The 23,167-nt window shown below is 42.2% G+C and overlaps 2 protein-coding genes and 1 non-coding gene across 4 annotated transcripts in view; all 3 read right to left on the bottom strand.

Moving 5' to 3' along the window:
- The window catches only part of pklr (pyruvate kinase L/R), a 39,354-nt gene extending 32,648 nt beyond the window's left edge, over positions 1–6,706 (bottom strand). The window contains exon 1 of the mRNA XM_061819652.1: positions 6,446–6,706. Within this exon, the coding sequence (XP_061675636.1) occupies positions 6,446–6,449 (4 nt within the window). The 5' untranslated portion in view covers positions 6,450–6,706. The remainder of the gene's footprint in view (positions 1–6,445) is intronic.
- A 3,232-nt stretch (positions 6,707–9,938) lies between these two features.
- LOC133500663 (cytochrome P450 11B, mitochondrial) lies at positions 9,939–20,164 on the bottom strand. Of its 2 annotated transcripts, none has more exons than XM_061819653.1 (10): positions 19,994–20,164; positions 18,496–18,840; positions 17,875–18,030; positions 17,582–17,796; positions 15,996–16,199; positions 15,318–15,487; positions 15,087–15,253; positions 13,299–13,377; positions 13,002–13,211; positions 9,939–10,105 (listed from the first exon to the last, which is right to left on the bottom strand). In XM_061819653.1, the coding sequence occupies exons 2-10, from the start codon at positions 18,756–18,758 to the stop codon at positions 9,995–9,997; spliced, it is 1,575 nt and encodes a 524-aa protein (XP_061675637.1). In that variant the 5' UTR covers positions 18,759–18,840; positions 19,994–20,164; the 3' UTR covers positions 9,939–9,994. The 2 variants fall into 2 exon arrangements, with proteins under 2 accessions (XP_061675637.1, XP_061675638.1); XM_061819654.1 differs by having other exon boundaries at positions 18,496–18,837.
- Positions 20,165–21,665: 1,501 nt separating this feature from the next.
- Positions 21,666–21,738, bottom strand: trnai-gau (transfer RNA isoleucine (anticodon GAU)). Its single transcript has one exon. It is a non-coding gene; the product is annotated as a tRNA-Ile (tRNA).
- Positions 21,739–23,167: the final 1,429 nt, after the last annotated feature.

Here is a 23,167-nt window from a genome sequence, read left to right as displayed (position 1 = left end):
AAATTGGACCGTTAATTTGCTTCCGCTTGTCTTGGATAACTGGATCTACACATGGATCTGGTGAGTAAATCGTTGAGATTTACACGGAAAAGTTTGAAAGCGTATAAAAGTCTGGACGCATACAAATACTTCGTTGCTGGATCGGTTCTCAACGGGGAGATGGCTCGTGAACGTGGAAGTGTACTCGGCTACACGTTAACCTTTGCCAAAATCCATCAGTCTTTTCAGCAAGTATTAAATACAAATACCAATATTTAAATAAATGAGCCCTGGTTTTACACAAACCGCATTCATTACCTATGATTGGAAAAAAAAAAAGAGGACGGGGAGTTGGCTCCTCTGTACACGGAAGCGTATTCCGGCCACACGCACACACACACACACACACACCTCTAAACCTCTCTGCAACAGACATTTTTTTTTTTCAAATACGCATTGTTCTCAAATGAGTCAATTTGGCGTTATAAATACTTCATAATTTGAGATTAAGAATAATTCCTACCTGAAATGAAGTGATTGGTACACAGGCGTGTGTGTATTTTGATTGGGCACCATTCATCATGTTTAATTGCCGAAATCCATCCATATTTTCTGGTCTTTTCAGCTGGTTTTCCATAGAATGATCTCTTTGAATATCTGTCTCGTCTGTTGTGACAACCAACAGCACAACAGGTCTCGGGCATTGTAAATATTCTCCTCCGGTTCAATGTCTCCCACAATGTCAAGTAGCTCTGTTTGACCGGCAGTATGGCGCCATGATAATGGTGACGTCACATGCACAAGCTCTAAAGTAAGGAAAACGTCTTATTACAAGAATAGTCATAAGATTCAAGATTTATGTATACAATAATACATACGCATAGTATAACGTAAATATAATATGCATCTATGTCTTAAATTTGCAAGAATAAAGTCGTGAGGAGAGTAAAGTTGGATTATTACAACAAAATATGTTTATAATACGAGCTGAATAAAGTTTTGATTTCAGGAAGGGTTGAAGTAATTTTAGAGTAATATATTAATAATAGAGAAAAATGTCACAATATTGTGACAGAGGCAAAGATGGACCTGTAACTTACTAAATGCTACAAAAGCTAAACTGACATTTTCCATTGAGGTCGTTGACTAAGACCAGAATAAGTTGTACAAGTACTTCAGGTGATAAGATGCGTTATCGCTGCTCGGCATCTAGAAGGGTGTGCTGCTTTAACGCTACTGACAAAATGGAGCCATTCAACAACGAAGTCACGGAGGACACCATGACATCATCCATTCAAGGGGAAAGGTTGACGTACAAACTCTATTACAGTACTGTCTGTATATAGATCTTTTCACATCATTTAATCAATTACAGGACAAAAATATCTGCTCGAGAAATCTTTTGACGCCACCTTGGTTTTATACGTGCAACATTTCCCATGCTGAAAGGTGCCCATATCTCGGATGAACACTCCCAAAGGGAAGGGAAGAGCATGCGGTTCCAACACAGAACCTCAGAACTGTGAGGCAGTGTGCTAACCACTTGTACTATGTGATGGAAATATTTTTTTTAAAAATGACCAAAATGTTCGTTGATTCTATTCTATGAGGCAAAATAGCACTCTCTGATATAAAAATATAAAATGTCAAGAAATTGGAATTTTTTTGTTTTGTTATTTTGTTGTAGTCACTGATGGTGTAGTGGTACACACGCCTGGCTGTGATGCGGGCAGTGTGGGATCGATTCCCGCTCAGTGCTGGTGTCGATATCTGCCCTGCGATTCAACGACGACCAGTTCAGGGTGTAGTCCCCCTTCCACCCTAAGATGGCTGGGTTATGCTCCGGGTCTGCCGTGACCCTTGTGAGGATAAGCGGCTTGGATGATGGATTATTTTGTTCCAATCCAATAGATAGACATTGTGCAGTTCCTTGTGTGCGTGTCATGGTCACTTGGGGCTAGTCTACTACACAAGATACATTACATTACACAATAGTCATTCTTCACGGAAGATGGAAAATATATGACTGTCTACATGTTACTCCACCCCTTATGTCCAAGTATCCCTTCCTAAAATGATTATAAACATGGCAACACGGGTGATATTTGTTAGCCTTTGTATGGTGCTTCCTATGATGTGTTAGCATTAAACTCGCTGACATTAAGTAAAAGTTATGTTGATGTATTAAACCTGCAAACTGTAGTTTGTTTCGTTAAATGTGTGAGTAAACCTAACCTGGAGTGTCAACGAACAGCTTGAAGTATCTTTTAAGGCCAAACAACAGCTTCTATCTCCAAAACTCAGAAGCCAGTCACTGAAACCTCAAAGCATGACTTTCTTCGTAAAATATTTTGTAACTACAAGTGGATTCTTTATTCCCTCATGAGGACAAGCAGTATTGAAAAGGGTTGGATGGATGCGCTGTCATGCAAGGAATAGAATTGAGTGGCAGCTCTGTGACATCCACTGGAAAGGCTTTCATAGTCATTCAAGTTTGAAATTTGCACCTCGGTGAATGACGGGAGAGGAGAAAGAAAAACAAGGAGGAAGAGAAAATGAGGGGACTGAACCTCCTTCACGCTCTTCCCCGAATCTCATCTCTTTTCCCCGAAACCTCTCCGTGACCCAGTTTTGCCACACCGCTGCACACATCACTCCGTGTCTCACTGACACATCACGGTGTACGCACACACACGCACACACACACACACATGCACTTCTCTCAATAGCTGAGTCGCACTGTACATGAGGTCAATAACCCGATCCTGAGAGAAAAGCACATGCTTCGGAGCAGATAAGAGAGGTCAAACTAAGAACTAAGACAGTCTAAAAATGGCTGCGTTGTCCATTCGTACATCAATGCAGATATGTGTGCGAATAAAGTGTCCAGACAACAGCTAAAATACACACCTGTCAACTCGTACGGTTTAGCCATAGTTGAAACAGATTTTGTGGTGAATCTTACGTATACGGCCGTCTATCTCAAATCATACGGATTCTGAAAATTTCTGTTGCCCAGAATGGCACTAGTCTACTCTATTGTGGGGAAAACCCAAAACTGGGGAATTACAAACGTCGCCTCCATCAAAGATTTTGGTCGCAGCAGGCATGATGTTTAGCGTAGCGGCAAATGTTGATTTAGAGTAGCAAAATACTTTCATTTCCAGTAACTTTCCAGTAAATCCGCCGAGCTGGACACCCCACCACGGGAAACATGGAGGCTGTGGCCGAAGAGCTCTTGGCCGGCTCTCGGCTACTTGTCACAATCGATCAAATTGTTAACGATACGCTATTGGTGACGCTGACCTATCAAGATAGGAGCTATACGGGGATATTACTTGACTGCAATAAAAAGTGAGTGTCATTTTTTATCTTAACTTTGATTGTTTGTGCCTCAAATTAATTTGACTTAGCTCTTAGCTAATGTAGCGTGCATGCTCACGAGTTAGCCGTCTGGGCCTCATTACAAATACATGGGATTATTGTAGCTGACATTGTAGCTCTCTTGCTAGCATTCTAGCTCATAGTGGTGTTTTTATAACAGCTGACAATAATATAGTTGAATACTGTGTTTTCACCACAAGGGTGTCATATGTATGTCAAGATAGACATCCCATTTAGTAAGATTGAAAATGGCTTCATCGGAACAGTAGCTAATGTCAGTGAGTTCATGTATAGTTTATTGTTAGCCTTATCATACAGATCAGCTCCTTCCTTATTCACTAAAAATAATCAATTGATCATCAGCATTCAGTAGATATGTAATCTTTCAAAACATTTTTCTTTTTCCATCACTGATTGTCTTTGGTGAATCTCTCTTACAAATATGTAGCCTGGCTGATAAATAGCCATCTTTTTTTTTATCATTCTAGAATTAGACATTCACGTCAGATATGATCATTATGGAGATCTACAATAAAAATCACTCATTGTGTTTTCCCCCTCCATTATTTTGACATATAATTTGCTTCGGTATGTTATAAGGATTTTTTTGGTAGTTTATACAGGTTGGCGCGTCGAAAAGTTGACACGAATGAAAATGAGTGATTAACAGATCACCATTTTTCCTCACTAACTGTATTTCCAAAGGTGCTATTGACATGAAAGTTTCACCACATACACATAAAGTACTAGATCAAATAAGATCATAAATTAAGTTATATGTAATAATGTGTGTAAGACATGAAGGGAGGTGCAAAAGGGGACGGAAAGCCAAGACACCTCAAATCTATCAATAATCAAACAGCAATCCAGCCCGTTGTCAGTGTAAGTGACTTTCAAGCGGTTCAGCCCTAATTGATGGCCTACCAAAAGGTCTCATGGCCAAGGTAGGTGTCAAGACAAATTGAAGTGTTTGGAGGCCATAATGCACACTTAGTTTGGAGGAGAAAGGTACCTGAACCCTAAAGCCTAAAAACATACAACCAGTGAAGTTTAGAGGTGAGAACATGTTGGTTTGGGGCTGCTTTTCAGCAGATGGTACTGGCAAACCTCACATTATTGAAGGAAGGAATAATGGGCAAATGTACTGAGGGGTTCTTGACAAAAATCTGTTGGCATCTACGAGGCTGATGAAAATAAAACGAGGGTGGACATTTCAGCAGCATCATGATCCAAAATATACTGGCAAAGGAACTTTCACTCGGTATCAAAGAAAAAAACAATAAAGCTGCTAGAGTAGCCCAGACAATTACTTGGCTTGAATCCAATTGAAATGATACTCAAGGTCCATAAAAGAGGCCCATGGAAGCGTCAAGATTTGAAGAATGCTTGTGTGGAGGAACTGGCCAAAATCACACCAAAGCAATTTCTACATACTGGCACGACATACAGACACTTGAAAGTGTCATTGCAAGCAAAGATTTTGTTCAATGTTTTACATAAATACCAGTGTGCGTGTTCAATACTTTCCCCCTGTGTCTTTTTACATTATTTAAAAAAAAAACTAAATCCTGATCTTATGTGAACTACTTTCTTTGTATGTATGAATAACTTGGGTTGTTCCCAACACTTTGGGAAATTTTTACGTCAATAACACCTTGGGAAATATATTGAGTGAGAAGAATGGTGATGTATTAAAAACATATTCCAGCTGCTGTGTTCAGTATATATGTGTGGAATAGACCAGTGAGTCCCAAGGTTTGGTACTAGCATCACTAGTGGTACATGGGCTCCTTTCAGTGGTACACAAAAAGTTGACTGCCCAAGTACATTTCAATTTGAATTTACCTTTTACATGTTCAAAAACTTTAGAGGACCACTGGAACGGACAAAGATAGACTCGAGCTCACCTGTGACACTAATGAAGACCACAGACATCGAAAACGGATGGATGGGTGATCAGTAATGTAAGTCGACTCACCTTTAACAACCCTCTTTCTTTACTAAATGAAACACTACACATCTGACAGCATCATGAAGGGAGTACTTTTACTTCATCATCATTTTCCAATGTTATCAATGTTTCCAATGTTATGTATTATCCAATGTTCAACTTCTTTTTACATTAGTTTGACAGTTAAGACTCTTCAAAAACGCCGACCAGCATTGCAGAAAGTTCAGATCACACATATACGGTGGTGTCTCGAGACACAGGTGACCTGAATGACTACGTTTTTTGAGATAAGCGCAGATTTTTTTGCTTTGACACCCTAGCAAAATCTTGAAGTACGAGCGCTGTATGGCGGCAGTTAACTCAACGAACAAGTCTCCGAAAAGAGTTTTTGAGGTTTTTAATGCCACTCCCATATGGAGATTATGGTCAAACCAAACAATAGTCAAAGTGATTTGTGGCTTGGGTATTTAAAACAAGTCACATATGTCCACTCGCTTATTGCTTACACACAATTCAAAACAAGCTAACAAATTATAATGCTTAAAGCAACAGACACATGTAGACAGACAATATAACAAAATTCACAAACCTATATTCTTTATCTTCTGCAAAAAACAACTAGTAATTGGGGGAACGTACTTAATCACAGTGTTTTGAAACTTCTGTTTATTCTTTTTTCTTCATGCGTGTGAATATTATACTGCCCTCAGTAAAGTCACACACAGCAGAAAGAGCCGCTATGAATTAATCAGGATGCACAAACTGTGTAATTATTTGCCTTCTATTTGATTATACTGTTTGTACAGCATAAAATATAAAAAAATCGTTGTCTCCATTAATCAAAAAATTAGAAACATTTTTATTTATTATTTTTTGGCGGGAAAGCTTGAACTCATGAATGGCATTTCCACACCGAGTGTTGACTGACGAGCCTGATTACCAAGCAAACAAAACTTGGCAAGGCACCACTGCATTAAAAAAAAATATTTTACACAGACACGCACGCATACATACACACACAGACACACAGACTGCAGACAGCGTTGGGTTTATTGCCAGATCCACCTGATAGCATATGTAAAAGATATGATACAATACCAAAAAAAATATATATATATATAAATCACTCACCCATTTTGACACCACCTTATCTTATGGCTTCAGTTGATTTTTTTCAAATTGAAATATGATTGTAACGTGGATGTTTTTCTCAACGTCTCCTCTGCCTGACTACTTGCGTCTACTCAGCCCACGTACTGTCATAATGGAAATCATATGACCACGCCTCCACCTGCCTCTTTCACTGACCCTCTGAACCTCTGTTACACGCGCACACACACGCAAGTCAAGGAAGTTTGAAATGGAACTGGGTATGAAGACCAAAAATTGGAAAAAAAAACATTGGCTAATACTTTGACTTTAAAAATGAAGTGTGGTAAAGTTCACTGTGACATTTGTCGATTTGAGGCATCACTGCAGCATTACGCAACTCTCACGTAACCTGGCACACATACACGTAGATGATCTGAGATAATGTGTAACCCTCCCATTCAAAGGTGACTGGGTGCATTTCTACAGTAGTAGTCGCTTACAAATTAGAGCTTTTGTCAAGTGTATAATATCAAACATTTTTCTTTCTAAATATTTGAAATGTCTTTACGATTAATTTGAGTTCTTAAATTCAGTTTTATAACTGATGTACCATCATATAGTACAGTTGCTATGTATGGTTGTTAATGGATCATGACAAGAGTTTCAAAGGGGAGGAAAACTCCACAAAAATATAGACAATTTCTCCAATAACCTTACATGCTGGGTAATATTTAATATTATACAATATCAATAGTTTCTAGTTGAAAAATTAGAAAAAATAGTCGAAAAAAAACTACATAATCACTGTTAGAGACTTCTGAAAATTCTACAGCTATTTATTATACCATCCATCCATCCATTTTCTTTGCCGCTTATCCTCGCGAGGGTCGTGGGGAGTGCTGGTGCCTATCCCAGCTGTCAACGGGCAGGAGGCGGGGCACACCGTGAACTGGTTGCCACCCAATTGCAGGGCACATCGAGACAAACAGCCGCACTCACATTCACACCGAGGGGCAATTTAGAGTGTCCAATTAATGTTGCATGTTTTGAGGATGTGGGAGGAAACCGGAGTGCCCGGAGAAAACCCACGCAGGCACGGGGAGAACATGCAAACTCCACACAGGCAAGGCCGGGATCAAACCTGGGTCTTCAGAACTGTGAGGCTAACGATTTACCAGCTGATCCACTGTGCTGCCCATACCATACAATAAAATAACAATCAGAAAATAATTATTCAGTAACTGGGGCGGTACAGTGGCACATAAGCTGTGTAGAAAATGGATCAATGGGTAGATGGGAAGAGAAATGGAGGAGGGGTTATTTTCAAGGCAGGCTTAGGTAAGAATGTCATGGTGGTATCTGATTGAGTGATGAGGCTGAAACTTGAAATCAGATTTTTTTTTTTTTTTTCCCAAGTATGTCAAAATTGAGGGTGTTATGTGATTAGTGGCTATGCCCCCTGGGTAGGATGTGACCTAGAGATGAAAGAGAAATTCTGGAAGGAGCAAGACAAAGTAGTTCTGGGAATCCCAGACAGAGAGAATCATGATTAGTGCGGATTGTAATGGACATGTTGGTGAAAGAAACATTGATGATGATGAAGTGATGGGTAAGTACACCATCCAGGAAATGACCTGGAAGGACAGATGGTGGTAGACTGCAAAAAAAAAAGGAAATGTTTGTACTTAACATTTTTTACACAGGTTGGCCAGACAGAGGGATAGAGATGGGAAGGATGTGCAGTAGGTTAGGGTGATTAGGGATGGAGATGGAAATTTACTGGTGACAGCAGTGTGCTGAACAGATGTTTGAGGAGCTGTTGAACGAGGAAAATGAGAGAGAAGGGAGAGTAGAAGAGGAGAGTGTGATAAATCAACAAGGTTAATGTCCAGAGCTGTGAGAAACTTTAGAGAAATACAGTTGATGAGCAAAGCAAGGGAAAGAGTATTGGAGGCTTGGTTCAGGACAGAAATTAGTATTAGCGAGCAACAGTACGGTTTCATGACCAGGAAGAGTACCACAGATGCATTATTTGCCTTGAGGATGTTGGTGGAAAAGTACAGAGAAGGTCAGAAGGAGCTACAGTGTGTCTTTGTGGATTTAGAGAAAGCCTATCACAGAGTACCCAAGGAGGAACTGTGGTACTGCATACACACATCTAGAGTGGCAGAGAAGTATGTTAAAATACTACAGGACATATAAGAGGGCAACAAAATAGTGGCAAGGTGTGCTGTAGGGCTGACAGAGGAGTTGAAGGTAGAGGTGGGACTGCATCAGGGAACAGCCCTGAGCCCCTTCCTGTTGCAGTGGTGCTGAATTGGGTGACAGATAAGATTAGGCTGGAATTCCTGTGGACAATGATGACGTTTGCCGAGGACATTGCGGTCTGCAGTGAAAGCAGGGAGCAGGTGGAGGAACAGTTCAAAAGATGGAGGCATGCACCAGAAAGGAGAGGAATGAAGATTAGCCAAAGTTAAACGGAATATGTGTGGGTGAATGAGAGGGGCGGAGGGAGAAGTGTTTCCGGTCTTGCCTGTGTGGAGTTTGCATGTTCTCCTTCTGCCTGTTCGGGTTTTCTCCAGACACTCCGGTCTCCTCCCACATGTCAAAAACATGCATTAATTGAAAACTCTAAATTGCCTGTAGGTGTGAATGTAAATGTGAATGTTTGTTTGTTTCTATGTGCCCTGCGATTGGCTGGCGATGAGTTCAGGGTGTTGCCAAGGTGAAGGTGCCCGTAGATAGCTGGGATGGGTTCCAACACTCCCGCAACCTTTGTGAGAAGGAGCGGCTCGGATAATGGATGGAGTGATATGATAATAATAAAAATACCAACTTTATTAATATAGCACCTTGAATTCCATATTTACAAAGTGCTTCAATATTCATGAAAAGTTAACAACCTTAATTACAACTCCCTCACCAGTCTTGATATGTCTGCTGATAACATTTTTTTTTTTTTTAAAATCCAAGTTGTGTCTCAGCTTGACTGATTGAAGCAGAAAGCGTAAATCTTTAGCTACAGAATAAACAGACCTTTGCACCTTTCCTGGAGAAGCATGAGGAAACAATACATTCCCGGGATAAAACAATAATTTTAGTGTCATGTAATAATTCAAGCAGACTGATGATCAAAACTGTTAATGGTACACATGATCCTCATTTTAGAATCAAGATAATTTTTTTCCAAGAGATGGACATAGTATCCAGTACTAGATTTCTAGTTCCACCACAGTTCACGAGAAGTCAAATGTGATCATAAACGAGAAGAAATAATCTGATAATGATGCAACACTCAGACGCAATCAAAGAAGCAGAAGGTGTGATGAAAGTAAGTTGTAAAATGCAGAGCGATAGAAAGGAAACCACCAACCTGTAGGACGCAGGCAGTTGCCGGCCATAAAATGAAAGCTGACAACAGAGCAAGAGGAGGAAGGAATGAGCAGGCTGGCTCATCTTGAGCGCCACCTATAGGACACCTCTGACAGAAATTTTGTCACCACTGGGAAAGGAAAGCACACTTCCTTTGTAGTTGATTGAACTTTTGTTTAATTCCAAAATACTTCCTGTCGTGTTTGTACATGTATGTCAGAGCATAGTGAAGGTGATCCTAGGCGGCGATTCAGGCTGCAAGATGAATGCAAACTTGGTGTCGATGTCTTTTGCTGATGACACACTGAGGTGGAAGTTGAGCAGGATCTAAAGAAAACAAAGGCAATACTACATCAATCATTTCTCAACTTATTGCTGTCATGTAGCTTATCCTAGCTACAGTGGAATCAACCTCTTAAGTAAAACAATTCCAATTCCTGGCATAACCTAACATTTATACATGCATATGCAATATAATCACAAAAAAAAAACAAAAAAAAAAAAAACAGGGTGGTGGGGCCTAACCTGTTCCATGAAACTTCAGCTCAAGGGGCAATTAAAGCAAGAGTGAGCAAACGTTTGTGGTCAAGGGCCACAAGTAATTTATTTGAACAACAAAGGTTACAATGTGTATATTAAACAGCATGGTGGACGACTGGTTAGAACGTCTGCCTCACAGTTCTGAGAAAATGGCGTTCACATCCCAGCCCCGCCAATGTAGAACTTTGGATGTTCTCGCCGTGCCTGGGGGAGTTTTCTCTGGGGATTCCGGTTTCCTAAAAAAAAAGCTATGTGGTAGTTCAGTTGAAAACTTTAATTTGTCAGGAGGTGTGAATGGAAGCCCACAGAAGCTTCAAGACTTGAAGACTGCTTGTGTGGAGGGATGGACCAAAAGCACACCAGAGCAGTACATGCGACAAGTTTCTCCACACAGGAGACGTGTTGAACCTTTCGTTGCAAACAACCGCTTTTGTACAAAGTATTACATAAATTCCAGTTGGGGTGTTCGATACTTTTTCCCAGTCTCTTTTCACATTATTACATATAACTTTATTTCTGACCTTCTTTTTTCTTCTTACTTTGTATGTATGATCAATATAAGTTAAACGAGGAGCAAAATTTATAGAACAGTGATGGCCTGCTATAATCTATAAACGGATTGCTTAAATTTAAAAGCAGCTTTGCATGCTTCTTTCCTTGGACATGATCGACCAAGCATGTCCTCCCTCCAGATCTCTACAGAACTTCACATCTTTAAGGCCCCATATGCAGTATGCCTTTCCAGGTTCTTTTATCTTCCAAACATTTTTGTGAAGGTATATATTTTCAATTTTTAATTCCAGCCACCACCAATTCCGCAGAGTTGCGATCCTGTTCTCCTTATCAAATTTCTTACAATTTCGGTCTCGACGTTCACCATCTATGCTGTACTGGTATGTCCCTCCGTGATATCGACTTCCCGTGAATTTAAAAACTAAATAGCGTACAATGAATTTTAATGTGTAGAAAGATTGCAACAATAACACAGAAATGTTAGATTTTCACCTTGCCCGTTATAATACGGTCTTCAATGCTGGAACTATGACAGACCGTCAATGTCTACGGAGTACTACGTTAACCTCCCCACACGCCAGAATTTATGGGGCCAAATTTACACGATTAACATAAAGGATTTCTCGGATCCACTGATTTTTCAGAGTCCAGAGGTTAACTTAATTTGACATTTTCATTCATCCATTTTTAGTAATGCTTATTCTTATTAATGTCGCAGGCAAGCTTATCCCAGCTAACTGTGAGCAGGAGGTGGGGTTCACCCTGAAGTGGTCACCAGCTAATCACAGGGGACATATACACAAACAGCAATTCACATGCACATCCACACCTATGGGCCATTTAGAGTCTTCAATTCACCTACCCTGCATGTTTTGACAATGTGGACGGAAACCGGAGTACCTGGAGAAAACCCACGCAAGCATGGGAAGAACATGCAAACTCCACAAAGGTGAAGCTGAATTTCAACCGGGGTCCTCAGAGCTGTGAGTCGTTCACCACGCTGCCTCACTTTACACTTAAGAGGTCAAGTGTCATCCCTGTAAACATTCTAAAATAGATAGTGAAATGAAAAATACATAACACATTATTCACTTCAATGTCCAAACGAAAAAATAATTATGAGCGGAGAGCACGCCATCCATGCACAAAATTCGACGACATCCAAGTGGTCGCCATATTGGCTGCATCTCCGTGACGTCACACATTCACCATTGAAAACACGCTGTGGCCCCTACTATGGGACACGCCCCTTCTGACACGGATGCTCTTTTCAAAGAAAAGAACATCACATATCCGAGAGAAGTAACCGGGGCAATATTACCCTATTCTTTCGAGCCATATTCAGATGATATGCGATCACGGCCAAACCGCCTCCCTGTCCGATCCACTTCGGCTGCGGACATTAGCGATCGTGGCCCAGCGCCGCCCCGAGCCGGCCGCCGACCTTGTTGGCCGGGGTGGCTCATTTTTGCCGCCGAGGTGGCTTATCACGGCGCCGACCCGGGCCGCTTTACGGCGTTGTCATAGCACGCGGCAGCCTTCGCGAGCGAGCTCGACGGATGCCGTCCGATGCGCACATTGACACATTTGGCACCCCTGTCATACGTATGCGGGTCTTTTGTTACATTATGAGAGACGGATTACGTAGTCCACCCCAAACTATTATTTTTTTTTAGTAGCTGTATACACACCTACCTGTTATTTGGAAGCCACGAAGCTCTCGTCCTCTGTACCCGTGTAATCCATTTTTCACGACGAACCGGGTCTCTTGCAAACTTGTGAAGGGTAAATCCATCCTCCCGAGTGTTCAAGCAATGTCCAGCAATGCAACGAGCCGACATTTTGGCTAACACGAAGGAACAAGGAGCTACCTTCCCGGAGGTAAAACTAATGGAAACAAACGAGTCTACTAGGGGGCGCCTCTGTCCTGTACGTCACGTCAAATTGTGTTTTGTGGAGAAAAAAATGCATGGGTCCATGTCGGCTCCCGTTTTTTTCCATTGATAACATACTAAAAATCATGCATTTCATGACAGTGGCCCTTTAACGATGTAAAAGAAAAACTTGAAACATTTCCTGGGAGTTAATAAATGTTTCATGACACCTACAGTTTCTCCTTGATCATATACGGTATATAAGTCTGTTGGTGATGCTGCCTGGTTTTACTCACGTGCATGAGGAAGAGTTGAATCTCATTCTCAGCGATCCTGCGGCCGATGCACTGTCTGGACCCGAAGCCGAACGCCAGCGAACGGAACGTTCCCTTCCCCTGGGTGCCATCCTCTCGCATGCGGGCCCACCGACCAGGGTCAAAGTTCAGCGGGTCATCGAAGACCTCCGCACTCCTCCCCATGGGGTACAGACACACCTGGACCAAAGACTGGGGGGGGTAAGATGCTCAGATCAGATCACGTACTGTACATAACATATACCTTGACTTTGTTTTATTTTGACATGACTCACTCACCCCTGCTGGAATGTTATAATTCTGAAGAACAATGTCTTGTACAGGGTAACGCTGAACTGTGATGCCCACTGGATACAACCTGCAGCAACACCACAACATATTTAGGGGATCAAAGTATGGATTTTTTTTTTTACCTTTTGAAGAACACAAAGAAAGTCAAGTAACAGTTTTTTTTTTCTCAAGGGTACCTCATTGTCCTTGTGTGTACTATATGGACTTGTCCACCAACAGAGCGCATATTAAGTAGGCACATCCCCTCACATAGTGTCAATGTTAACTGACAAATTGTTCATTTTAATACACTCAGAATAATGATCACGGACAAAAAAAAAACTAATTCACATTTTTAATGATTTTTTTTTTTACCCTCGTTACCATTGTGACGACAACAACAATGGGTCCCGCATGCATTGTTTTGGTCAAACAAAAGAACAAAATGGGGGGAAATGTATAGCGTGCGAGACAAGATTTTCATTCAAGGGCCGCTTGAAGTATGCTTACATACTTCTATGTTATTACTTGCAAAGGCATAGAGCCACGCTACCCTGAGAACGGCCAATCTCGTCACATCACGGAAGCTAAGCGTGTTTGGCCCTGGTTAGTACTTGGATGGGAAACTGCCTGGGAATACCAGGTGCAGTAAGCAAGTCTCTCCAGGTAAAATGCGTCACGAAGGGCATTGGCGTAAAACTGTGCCAAACAAATATGCTTTCATCTGAGATGACACGCTGTGGCAACCCCTAACGGGACAGGCTGAAAGGAAAAGAAGAAGAAGAAAGATTATATGACTCGCAAGCAGGAAACAAAACACGTGTAGCCTAGCAAGTTAGTGCTAGCGCTAACACTTGTACATAAAGATGTCGGCCTTCTGATGAACCATGCTCTAAAGTGTTGGTGTGTGTAAAGTAATTTGATTGCACAAAGCACCTGTGATTGTTGTCATGTTGTAATTTTGGATTGACCTGACTAATTAGAATACATGACTGACTAGTGAATACTTTAGTAGATACTCAGAATACAAGGAAATACTGTCATTTAAATAAACACGTTGCTCCAGCTTGTGATCGGTTATCGTTTTTTTAAATCGGCAATCAATGATCATGATCGGCCCTGATTGTGTAAAGTCTATTAATTTCAAGTAAGGATCATAATTTCCGACCTCTAAGTCGCGACTTTTTTCAGACGCTTTCAACTCTGCGGTTTATGCGGTGATGCAGCTATTTTGTGCATTTTTTCTAACCGCCGCATGGACGCACATGAGCGGAAAAGGTAAGAGTGAGACCGGTGGAATATATGTGCCGAGGAAGTGACTTTTACCGGTCCAGCCCGGTTAGCGATGCACTAGCGTGTAACTGCCGTGTCTTAGTGATTTTTACTGGTATGTTTTCTTTTTAACTGGCCCCTTTAGTGCGGTGCTAGCATGAGCGTGGCGGCGCTAGCGTTACCATCTCTGTGTAATATCTTTCTTTGTAAATATCTCATGCTTCAATGTGGGTTTAAATGTGGGCACTTGCGGCTTTTACATATCTGCGGCAAATGTATGTACCAAATGGTATTTCCTTTACAAATGTACTGTGTGAGTCTTATAACCGGGTGCGCTCTGTAGGGGGAATTACGGTAGTTGCAAAATAATTAATACGAATATTTGATACATGTAATTAAACTTTTTAGGTCATAATTATTTTGACATGATTATTACTTAAAGACAAAAATGTAAAAAACAAAAACTCAAAAAAAAAATAAAAATATACGTGATTATTATTATTTATTTATTTGTTGGTGTCTTACCTGAGAATCTCCTTGACAGTGCCTTTAAGTAACGGCGCCCCATCCAGGGCTTTCTGGGGGTCACCACCAGCCTGGCCCACAGACTCTTTCACCTGACGTCGGATGCTCTCCTGCACGGCGGGGTTCCGAGCCAGCTCAAACAGAGCAAACTGCAAGGGTACAGCTGTCTGGACAGAACACACCCAATCAAGACATAAAATAGAAGCAGCCTGGTCGGGACGTTTCACACACCGTGTCCACTGCTCCGGCCATCAGTTCAGTGATGTTGGCTTTGATGGCCTCACCAGATAACTGCCCTTTCTCCAGGAGCTTCCCCAGGACTCCAGAGGACTTCCCTGCATCAGAGCTGGGAGCGGGTCCGGAGGACAGGCGCTGGAAGCCCCTCTTCATCCTCGCCTCGGCTGCAAGACCAGAGGTTGCAAAAGTGCTTGCACTGTACTTCAGTTGAAGTACAGATACTGTACTTGAGAAGGGGAGTAAAAAAGGCGTTTGTAATTTGTACGACCATTGGACCCAGGCTAATCTAAGGGTGGGCGGGCAGGGGTGGCCACCTCGTTAAATATACATCGGCCCTCCCCCAACACCGGAACTCACGAATTATTAGTTGCCCACAGTGGACATTCCCATGAAAGCTGCAGAAAACGTAATCATGGGAACTCAAACCAACAAGCAGTCTGGAAACCTACCTAATGGGAGCTGTCTGGGTTCAGTAGCTGTGATTCCTGATGCTCAAAGAGTAGCGTGATATGTCACCTGCCATTTGTCATCTTTTTAGACCAAGATGTTGAGCTTGTGTTGGCTCAGGCTTACATTATTTTATCAAAATGCCATTTATTGCTTGTCACCACTGTGTAAGACAACAGTCTAAAGGTGAGATGGAGCAGAAAAAAAACATCCCTTCAACACTACCATGGCTGAAGATGTGGTCCCAAGCAGTGGCGTGCTGGTTCCACAAGGACGTCCCAATGTAGACCAGCAGGGGGGAAGGGAGGTATAAGAGGGGCACGGTGGTGGTCAACATTCTTTCCACTGCCCAGATGAACTTCTGAGACTCCATCGGAGGCTTTGATGAGAAAAGGCCGATGCGCTCTCCGTAGAGGATGTAGCAGCTGGCTGTGTGGAAGGATTGCACGTAAGGGGGGCAGGGGGCCAAGCATTAGTAAGACAACATGCAACTCTCCAGCACAAAATCGATCAGATGATGCACAACTGTATTCACATTAGAATACATTGTATATACTTTTTCTGTGGCGCTTTAAAGCTCGCAAGCCGCATTTCAGCGTTGAGCTAACAAGGATGTTCTGTTTCCAACACGAGGGACTGTATTACAGCCTCTTGTTGGTTCATCAAGGAAACGACGTACATGTTGACAAGACGTGTGTTGACACCAGACCTGATATGAATTTCCTTGCTTTGCACGCGGCATGAGGCGATTTTTCGTTGATTGTTGTCTGACTTTTTTTGTCCACGGAGATTTCGCTGTACCCTCCCATTGAAACAATTTTTTTCCCCCAAGGCATTAAGGGAAGAAATTCGCATCAATTCTAACTGGGAAGTTCTCTGTACTTATTACTTTGCTGTTTGACTCAAACTTTAACATTTCATCCTGACCAGGTGTGTTTGATATTTACAGTAGTTAGAGCCTTTTGATCCTGATCGAGGGTCTTTCGGTTCTAAGTTAGCGCCGTTTCATGCTTGGCTTGTGCCTTTCATTCTTGAGGTAGAGTGTTTAGAATCTAGGCTTCTAGGCCATTGATCATATGATAGGGACTAAGGTTGCAAAGTACATTTTTCATCCATTGAGGGCCAGTTTTCATTCCGTTTTACATGTATTACACATGCAGACGTCAGGCAGGAAACACACCAGAGACAAGCAGCATAGACAGTCTGTCTATTCCTGATTTTGCCTAACACCTGGCTGAGGCCTTTTTGGATGAGCAGGGTGCTATGACTCCAAGTCAGTAACGCAGCCTTCAAACAGGCCCAGATGCAAACAAGTGAGCCATGCAAGCATCACACTTGCAAATGTGTCATGTGCGGCCTTGTCTCACTTCTATTTTTGAGCGAGCGTGACCTGGCACGTGTCATATGCTAAGCGCTCATATAGTGCTCGCGGAATGTATTCTCTGAGCTTCAATTATTTTCCACGTTACTGCCTTACTTCAAAATTCTATACATCAAGCACCATAGTAATGAGCATTGAGTGAGGCTGACTTTCATATATACAGTAATCCATCTGTACTTCGCGCTTCATCTATTGCGGTTTCAGTGCACCCCCCCCCCCCCCCCCGAACCGCGCTGGGACGAAGAATGTTCATTTGGTGAAGTTGTCCCAAATGCATGCATAATGTAACAAAATGTGGAAAACGTGAAGCACAGTGAATATGTTCCCGATACACTCCTTGCACAAGAAGAGACAAAAGCTTTGAAAGTTACAATGTCTCTCAAGGTCAAAGAGTCAAATGAATGGAGCGGGTCCACATGTAAACTCTGACCTTCCAGTGCAAAAGCAAAGATGTCTGGACCGGGGTTGAAGGTCAGGCTGCTTTCTCCTTGCTTTCCTCTTCCCTGGGCCTCCACTCTGCCTTTGATCATCTGGCAGAAATCTCTCGCCACCTCGTCCATGTCAGGGAGGAAACGCTTGACGGCCGCGTTCAACATCACTTCCTTGTTGAGGAGCAGACGGTCGGCACGCCACTCGGCACCATTCCTGGCGAGAAATCGGTCAATGGTGCTGGGATGAGCGTGTGTGTGTGTGGGGGTGTGCAAGACGCCGAAGGGTGCTGACTTGAGGAAGACTCCTTTCTCGTGCCCGCGGATCTCCCGGTGCTTGGCCCACGGCTCCAGAACCATCCGCTGCGGGGTGAGGCCTTCGTAGCGGAACAGCTCGGCGATGTCGCACGGCAACATGATGTTCACCGTGCTTTGGGGGCCAAGGTTCTCCCTATGACAAAAACACACACACCCAGCTCACGTTATAAAGCATACCATGTTATCAACAGTGAATATAAAAATTGTACACACTCCTGTTAATGCCAGGTCTTTGTGATATTAAGAAAAAAAGACCTAGCACCATTGTTTCAAGGCTTATTGTGACCCATGAGCTGTATGATTTAACAGAAAACAACAACAAAAAGCAAGATAATGTAGTTGCACAAGTCTTCACACCCCGCTTTTATAGCCATATCTTATTTCTAGAGACCAATTCTAGCCGCATTAGCAATGGAAATGAATAACTCATAATCCAAAGCATTCCATATCACAAGTCATCTATCTCATGCTGTCTGTTTCTCTTGCTATCGATCTATTGATACGATCAATCCCATCATGATCCAAAGCATAGCACGTCATGTTCTTCCCGGTGTACAGAGATTGAGCCAAAGCTTTCCATACGGTGTACAAGTGGTACCTGTAGATGGGTCCAAGGGCGTTGAAGGAGCTCTCCATGTGCTTGTGAAGCAGCCTGAAGCGACCTTCCCTCCAGAAGGTGACCAGGTTGAGCCACCGGTTCCTGCCAGTGTTGGGGATCTCCTCAAAGCTCCTCACCCGTCCCCTGCTATTCGTCTCACTAACGTTTTCCGCTCCTTTCCCCCCCACCATCACGCTGAGCGCCCTGGAACCCGCAACCCCAGAGAGCCGCACTCGGACGCACATTCTCACCGCGTTTGACATGGTCCTCACGGGGGGCGAACCGCATGTGAGGTCCGGTTTATTGCTGACTTCCCGCCTCCATTAATCCTTGGATGGGCCCCTGCTGATAGGAGGCGATGATTTATGAAAGTGAAGGTGGCCGGTTCAAGAGAATGACAACAAAACACATTAACGCTGGCCTCAAAAAAGACTCCAGAGAGGACACCCAGCTGGACAAATAAAGCTTTATTTCAAGATTCATTAAATATTTCCTTGACATTTGAGCTACTTCCCCTGACTATACAATCTGGTATGAGAAAAAAATATTCCCCAATCCCAGCTATCTTTGGGCAGGAGGCATTGTACACCCTGAACTGCTCATCAGCCAATCGCAGGGCACATAGACGATAAACAAACAACTATTTGTGCTCGTATTCGTACCGACGGACAATGTCGGGTCTTCACTTAACCTAGCATGCATGTTTTGGGGATGTGGGAGGAAACCAGAGTACCCGGGGAAAAACCCACACATGTACGGGGATTTTTAAACGTGTTTAAAAATTAATACCTCGGAATATGTAAAATGTACAAATGTGTATTTTTAAATTAGAATATTTGATTCTACAGTTGTATGTTATAATATATATTTAATTATAATTGACCAATTACAAAAATTAAATACACAAATCTTACATTTATAAATACAGTAGTAACAGTTACAACCTGTTTTTCCTGATCGTAAACGTGAGCCATCTGTTTGAGGGGTACACATGGCATTTTTTACAGGGACGGACACGAGTTGAGGAAATATCGTACATCTTCATGTGCGTACAATAATGTCATTAGCCCGATGGGACGCAAAAGCATCGGTGTGAGGTTTCTTTACACGTACGTCACTTTCGAGAGGAGCAACAGGGTTGCAGCCACAAGAGCTGCAGCACCTTGCAAGAGATTGCGGGAATGATGTTGCCAAGGCAACCTGCCTGCTGAGACAAGTACATCTAGAAAATGGGACGGGCACAGGAAATACAGCTAAAATCATGAAATGAAAGTGAAATATTTTCAATGAGCCCTCTTAGAAATAGAGGAAAATTATATGAACATATTTAAAGATTATCATTGTATTTATTGTTTTATTTATTGGAATATTGATTTTTTTGTCATGTTAAAATGTTAACAAGACGTAATAAGCATTGCAAAAATTAAATAAATATGGACTATAAAGTCTATATTTTTCCTTAAATTAAATTGACATTTAATTACAAATATTTCATTACCTCTCTTGATTGATTGGCTGGGAGAGATCACGTGATTCTTCTGCCTTATGTGCAGCGTCCATTTTGATTCAAATGACAAAATATGATTCCATGCCCTATAAAGACATTACTGTATTATTAAAAAATAGAACAATGCTTGTGGTGGCCCATAAGATTCTTATTTGAGAAAGTCTGTACAGTGGCATGTGATACATGGCGTCAGTCACATGACTTGACAAGCCCGCCCTCTCCTGGGAGTGGCGGCGGTGGCGTGTTTCCCGTGTTTGCCCCCCGCCTGCGGCCCCAAGCGGAGGCCTTGGAAGGCGTCGAGCAGGTTGAAGCCGTCATCCTTCGTGTTGTTGTCGGGACGTACCAGTTTGGACAGCTCGCGGGGGAGCGACACGCTGCCGCCAACACACTTCAGGTGGCTCGCGTCCTTGGCATTCTTAACGATACAGAACAAAACACAACTCTTATTTTCAGGTGAGTGCGTGGGCCTTAAAGAAAAAACATTGTATTTTATCCCTACTCGAGCTCAAGTAATGACATTTCATGCAAGAGCTGAATCAAAAGATTCTGCCCTAATGCAGCTAATGTGTTAATTTTGTGCAACAAGTAAACTGAAGAGATTCACGTGTAACATTTAAAGATGTGGACTAATGCTCATACCAGGTATCGGATCAAAACTGGACTATTTCAGATTTTGTTTTGTTTTGAAAATGGAAGAAGCTAAACATGACGGTCAATTGCAATCAGAGTGGAGCCCAATGCTAGATATCACTTCAAGGGGCCTCAATGATCCTTAGAAAGGTAAGGAATCAGCCCAGGACTACACAACAGGACTTTGTCAATGACCTCAGAAGAGCTGGGCCCACCGTTTCCAGGGTGACTGTTGGTAATACACTAAGACGTCATGGTTTGAAATCATGCATGGCACGGAAGCTTGCCTTGCTTAAACCATCACATGTGAAGGCACGTTTTATGTTTACCAATGACCATTTGGATGATACAGAGGAGTCATGGGAAAAAGTTTTGTGGTCAGATGAGACCAAAGTGGAACTTTTTGGTCATAATTCCTTGAATCGTGTTTGGAGGAAGACGAATGATGAGTTAGTTCCATCCCAAGAACACCATCCCTACTGTGAAGCATGGGGGTGGTAGCATCGTGCTTTGGGGGTGTTTATCTGCACGTGGGACAGAACGACTGCACTGTATTAAGGAGAGGATGACCGCGGCCATGAATTGTGAGATTTTGGGGAACAACCTCTTTCCCTCAGTCAGAGAATTGAATATGGGTCGGGGCTGGGTCTTTCAACCTGACAATGATCCAAAGCACACAGCCAGGAAAATCAAGGAGTGGCTCCGTAAGAAGCATATCAAGGTTCTGGCATGGCCTAGCCAGTCTCCAGACCTAAACCTAATAGAAAATCTTTGGAGGAAGCTGAAACTCTGTGTTTCTCAGCGACAGCTAAGAAACCTGTCTGATCTGGAGAACATATGTATTGAGATCTGGGCCAAAATCCCTCCTGCAGTGTAAGCAAACCTGGTGGACAATTACAAGAAATGTTTAAAGTTTCTTTCGGCTTGTCCCTTTCGGGGTCGCCACAGCGTGTCATCTCAGATGAACGCACATATGTTTGGCACAATTTTTACGCCGGATGCCCTTCCTGACGCAACCCTTCTCAGGGAGTGGAGGCCCCAGTGGGATACGAACCCACAACCCCTGGTTTATCAAACCAGTGCTCTAACCACTGAGCTACGGGGCCTCAACTACAAGAAATGTTTGACCTCTGTAAATGCAAACAAAGGCTACTGTACCAAATATTAACATTGGTTTTCTCAGGTGTTCAAATACTTATTTGCAGCTGCATCACACAAATAATTTGTTTAAAAAAAATCATACATTGTGATTTCTGGATCTTTTTAGATAATCTCCCTCACAGTGGACATGCACCTACGATGACATTTTCAGACCCCTCCATGATTTCTAAGGGTGTTCAAATACTTATTTACTACACTGTATCTGCCGCCACAGAATGTAGTATTATTGGACAACTGCCATAAACATAAATTATAAATCTATAGCTTATTTGTTGTCTTCAAACCTGCCTAAATATGCAGTACGCGGTACCTTTTAATCATGTACAGCTCGCATTAACATCCACATATACTGTAATTATGTATGTACATTTGCCACAATTTTTTTTTGCCGTCTTCTGATTACATCCACCTTAACATAATTTATACATTCCATACACATTCACCATTCATACATTTAGTTTCAGAAAACTTCATGAAATGTTGCTGACTATTGCCGCCTTTTCTTGACATTCCCACATGACTGTTTCGTATGTCTTATTTACGTAGCTAAGGCTTCCATCCACATCTGCATATACTGTACAAAATTGATTCCTGACATTGAGTGCTGCTGGCTTTCTTGCGTTTTTATTTTAATACCTCCCAACGTAGTGTTTAGTATTCATGTGCAGTTTGCCATTCATATTTGCATGTGCAGAGGATTTATCATTCATACAAATCTCAAACTTGAGATCAAGCTGATTCTGCATGCTGCCTTTTGCTGATCCCCACCTGCAAATATACTTTTTCTTTATTCATATACATCTGATATTCACATCTCGATATGTAGTAACTTATTACATTCGTGTACTGTTGCCCACATTCCAACTGGTAATTACGTACTGCTCATTTTCATTGTTTTCTGCTCTAAATATAAGAAGACGTTTGAATTTTTGAGGGAAAGAAAATTTATTTTGCATTTATAAGTGCTGCTACTTAATCTATTATATCTGTCTGTTAAAAAATTTGGCTCAAGTTCTCCCAACAGATGTCATAAAATGTGAGTAAATCTTGATGCAGGCTTACACTAAAATGTTTGAATTTTTGTGATGATATTCAGAGCATTTCATAACTGCTGGCTTAAAGTCATTTGAATGATGTTTAGTTATTTGTGAAATTGCATTTGGACTCTGTGGGTCACTTTGACACAAGCTTGTGACGACCATATAGAGGCAATTAAGAAATGGGCCGACAAAATAGTTTAGCTGTAAAAATTAGTCCAACATGAATTCGCGAACATGTTTAGAAAGCTAAATGAGCATTGCGGGCAGCGGTTCGAAACCCCTGCCCGAGCGCCTGTCGTCATCTCGTCCTTTGGCAAGACACTTAAGTCGCATT

This window comes from Syngnathoides biaculeatus, chromosome 5, assembly GCF_019802595.1.
Source record: "Syngnathoides biaculeatus isolate LvHL_M chromosome 5, ASM1980259v1, whole genome shotgun sequence".
NCBI lineage: Eukaryota > Metazoa > Chordata > Actinopteri > Syngnathiformes > Syngnathidae > Syngnathoides > Syngnathoides biaculeatus.
Note: the sequence above shows the minus strand (reverse complement) of the source record. Positions and strands in the feature narration are given on the sequence as shown.

What these genes read in the sequence shown, in the direction of transcription:
- LOC133500663 (XM_061819653.1), bottom strand. Translation starts at nt 18,758, where the DNA reads ATGTCAAACGCGGTGAGAATGTGCGTCCGAGTGCGGCTCTCTGGGGTT. An exon ending in GAGAAAGGAGTCTTCCTCAA is followed by an intron (nt 17,797 to 17,874) that starts GTCAGCACCCTT and finishes ATTTCTCGCCAG; the next exon opens with GAATGGTGCCGAGTGGCGTG. An exon ending in TTCAACTCTTCCTCATGCAC is followed by an intron (nt 10,106 to 13,001) that starts GTGAGTAAAACC and finishes TGTTTTCTTTAG; the next exon opens with ATCCTGCTCAACTTCCACCT.